Raw genomic sequence first — 3,485 nt, 5'->3', positions numbered from 1 at the left:
AGACGAAGTATGGGGAACGGCGAAGGTACCGATTGAGACGGCGAAAGTCAACAAGCAGTCGGAGAGCTCCACTGGGTTTCACTAGAAAAAAAAATCCGGAGCTGCTGTTTCTGAGTCGTAAATCTGTTCCACAACGTCCAGCTGCACTAGGTGATGCATTTCACGGCGAGCTGCTTCTTGACTGCGGGCAATCGAATACGGTCGCGATATTGAAGGAACGAGCAAGCGAATCCTGCCTAGTCGTCCGTTGTATAAGTCGTAGTATTCCTCAAGCAATTTGAGATAACATTGTGCCAAGGCTTCATCCAGGTACTGTGGAAGCAGATGTCGGGTTTCACCTCGCTTTCGTCTCCTGCAAACAGCTCATCAGCTTCATCTTCGTTGACTTCGACGAGACCACGGGCTGTAGACGTTGACATATCGTCCTCTCCGGTCTTAATCTTCATTTCGCTATCATCCCATTGCACAACACCAGCACGAAAATCAATGACAAGGCCGAGAGCAGCCATAAGCTCACTGACAATCACCATTTCATCACGGAGAGACGGCAGGACCTCGAACGTATGAATGATCACCGAGTCGCGTTTCAATCCAGGGATGCGAAAGCGAATTGTCATGGCTCTTTCACTTGATGTGCTTCCAGTAACGAGGTCGAAGGATACTCTTGACACCTTGAGTGTGCCACCTTGAGCTTGGAGGGCTTGCATAAAGTCAGTCTGGATAATTGAACGCGAGCATCCGCTATCGAGAAGAGCATGATAACGATCTTTGCCGTGTTCCAGCTTGATCGTTATTCTCACCGGTTCGGAGTCGCCGTCGGCATGTTGTGGAGGCCCACAAACATGTACTCCTCGTCACTAGAGTTGTCAGACCGTTGGCTGAGATGCTCCACGCGAGTCTAAGGCTGTCGACGACCTCCGGATTCACGTCCACGTGCATGGTGAGCTTCATTTCGGCCGCGATTGGAGTCTGCTTGTTGATGTTCTTCGTGTTGGTTATCTTGACGCAATGCTCGACAGTCTTGTGTGTTATGCGTGGTCGTTCTGTGGAAGGTGCAGTACATGTTGTTGTTGCTCGAGTTGCTACTGCTGTTGTTGTTCACTCTGTTGTTGTTGTAGCCACTACCTCGGCCGCGATTACCACCGCGCGGTTGGTGAGAACGACTATTTCCTCGTCCACCGGAATTGCCGCGACGGTTGGGGTGACGGGCATTGTCTTGAGCGTTATTGCGCTTGTCGTGGGTAATAGCGCGGTGCAGGCGCTGCTCACCTTGCTCGATCCTCTCAAAGAATGGGACGAGTGCAGCCACAGTTGAATAGGTTTGGCCGCTGGCATCGTACTTGTTCTGCCAGTCGAATGGAAGGCCGCGCTTGTACAAGCGGCACAAGGCATCCTCGCTCATAGGAGAGTTCTCGCTTAGACGGGCGAGCGTGTGCTCATTGCGAACGGTAGCGCGAAAACGCTTGCTGTACTCTGCTAGGGTTTCGCTGCGAGTTTTCATGATCTCCCAGAGCTCCTCCTGGAGCTTCCCGCCGTAGTCCACCGGCAGGACCACTTTGGACGCCTAGTATAGCGCGCTCCGGAAGTCCTCGTCCATGCGCACATCATCGTAGGATATTGCAGCGTCTGCGAAGGCCTCTCGTTGATCGCCTTCCAGCAGGATTGTCGTGTTCAGGAATTTATCTTCAGCGTTCCAATGCTTGAGTTCCGCAAGTTGATTGAAGTGGTAGACCCACTCAAGAAAGTCTTTAGGGTCGCCGTCGATGGACTTCGGCATCTTCTTCGTGACGACTTCTTCCTCTATTCCACGCTCCTTGTTGGCTGCGCGCACGGTTATGGCGTAGGTAAGGTAGCGCTCATTGCCATCCTTCGTCAGCGCGCGGTTCATGGTGACGGGTCGGCGCGACGGGTGTACCAGGTCGCTGTTGATTGGAGTCGACTCAAAGTGCCAAGCCACGTGTGAGTTCGATAGGGAAAATTGAGAACTGATTGAATGGTTAGTGCTAGCGCTATCGCCCTCGTGGCTAGCTACATGATATACAACTCTGGCGTGCGTATCCTACCAGTGAACCCAATGAAGGTGATGTAGCCAACAAAAGATAGAAAGAGGTCTGGCATCTTGTCAATTTTACCCCAAATCGCTGGTGAGTGTCCCTTCGGATATCTCTGGTGATGAATCCTGTTTGGCTGGTGATGATTCCTAAATATCTGGTGTGAAAACCCCCTACTCCAGCTTAATTTGCATCCTGCGCCCCAAGGACGATGAAGCTACTTCTTCTGTCGTTGGTGGTTGTCGCTCTCTTTACGGTGGCTGATGATGCCTCGACAATTTCGGGGCCGAAGTTGACCGTGCGCGACTTCCCGACTTCTCTGCCTTCGCTCGGCCAAGACGTTCCTGAAACGAGGTTGTTGCGAATCGAAGAGGATGGAGAAGAAAGAGCCATCTCTATCCCTGTGCTGTCAACGGTGTCAAAGGTTAAATAATGGATCACAACGAATATCTCCAAATTCAAGGCATGGTGTAGTGACCGCAAGCAAGTCATGGCGTGGATAAAGCAGAAGAAGACGCCGGACGGAGTCTCCTTGCAGCTCAAGCTGGATGAAAATATTGATACAGTTCTCAACAGCCCAAAACTGACCACGTGGGTCAGGTTCATGATGGCGTACAATAAGAAGAACCCCGACGGGGTGACCTTGCTTGGAACACTAACCAAGCACTACGAGACCGTACCTTTGGTGAAAATGATCGAAATATCGAGGCGAAGTCCGGATACGAGGCGACTTGCCAACCGGTTGCAGGACGATCAGTTGACGGACTGGGCAGGCAATGGACTCTCTACGGACGTGGTCTACTCGATACTGAAAGTGGGCAATGGGAGTGTGGAAAAACAGCTTGCGAATCCGGCGTTGAACGTTTGGTTCTACTACTTCAATCGGATGAACAACTATCAACCAGACAAGGAAGTGAACATGAGCAAGAAATTGACGTCGTCATACGACGACATGGACTTGTCCAAGGCGATCGAGGTGGCCACGAAGGACAAGACGACAGAAATCATCGCGAAGCGGTTGCAGACTGCGCAGTTTAAGTCGTGGTTCGCTGACGACCGAGATCCGCGCACGGTTTTCAACATGCTTAAGCTGGACAAGAAGAAATGGCTTTATGACTCGAATGTGGGTGTCTACAGGGCCTACAACTTGTTCTATAAAGCGAATAAAAAGTAAATCGTCCGGTGATAAGAATAAGACTAGCTGAGCATCTCTAGTCGAGATGCTGGTGGTCGACCTCTTACGTACGGTAATCGTACCTCCCCACTACGTTTTCGCAGTTTTTACTTGCGAAATAACGAGTGTACAATGGCCAAAGCCAAGCTTCGTCTTTAGGTGGCGACCGGCTATAGAGTAGAAAACATGATTCCTATTGCCAAGATGGTCTGTCATTGTGCGGAGATCTGTAATGGGCCCCAGTTACATAAGTAGGTAGG

At 51.0% G+C, this 3,485-nt stretch overlaps 1 protein-coding gene across 1 annotated transcript; it reads left to right on the top strand.

Annotated features, from left to right (window-relative positions):
* Positions 1 to 2,541: 2,541 nt before the first annotated feature.
* Positions 2,542 to 3,225, top strand: IUM83_01941 (putative secreted RxLR effector peptide protein; the record flags this gene model as incomplete). The annotated part of the gene is made up of 1 exon (XM_067925834.1): positions 2,542 to 3,225. One exon carries the CDS (start codon positions 2,542 to 2,544, stop codon positions 3,223 to 3,225), a length of 684 nt encoding a protein of 227 aa, XP_067800861.1.
* Between the last annotated feature and the right edge of the window lie 260 nt (positions 3,226 to 3,485).

The sequence above is a fragment of the Phytophthora cinnamomi genome, assembly GCF_018691715.1.
Source record: "Phytophthora cinnamomi strain GKB4 chromosome Unknown Contig0, whole genome shotgun sequence".
Lineage (NCBI taxonomy): Eukaryota > Oomycota > Peronosporomycetes > Peronosporales > Peronosporaceae > Phytophthora > Phytophthora cinnamomi.
This window is presented reverse-complemented; position numbering and strand designations above follow the sequence as displayed.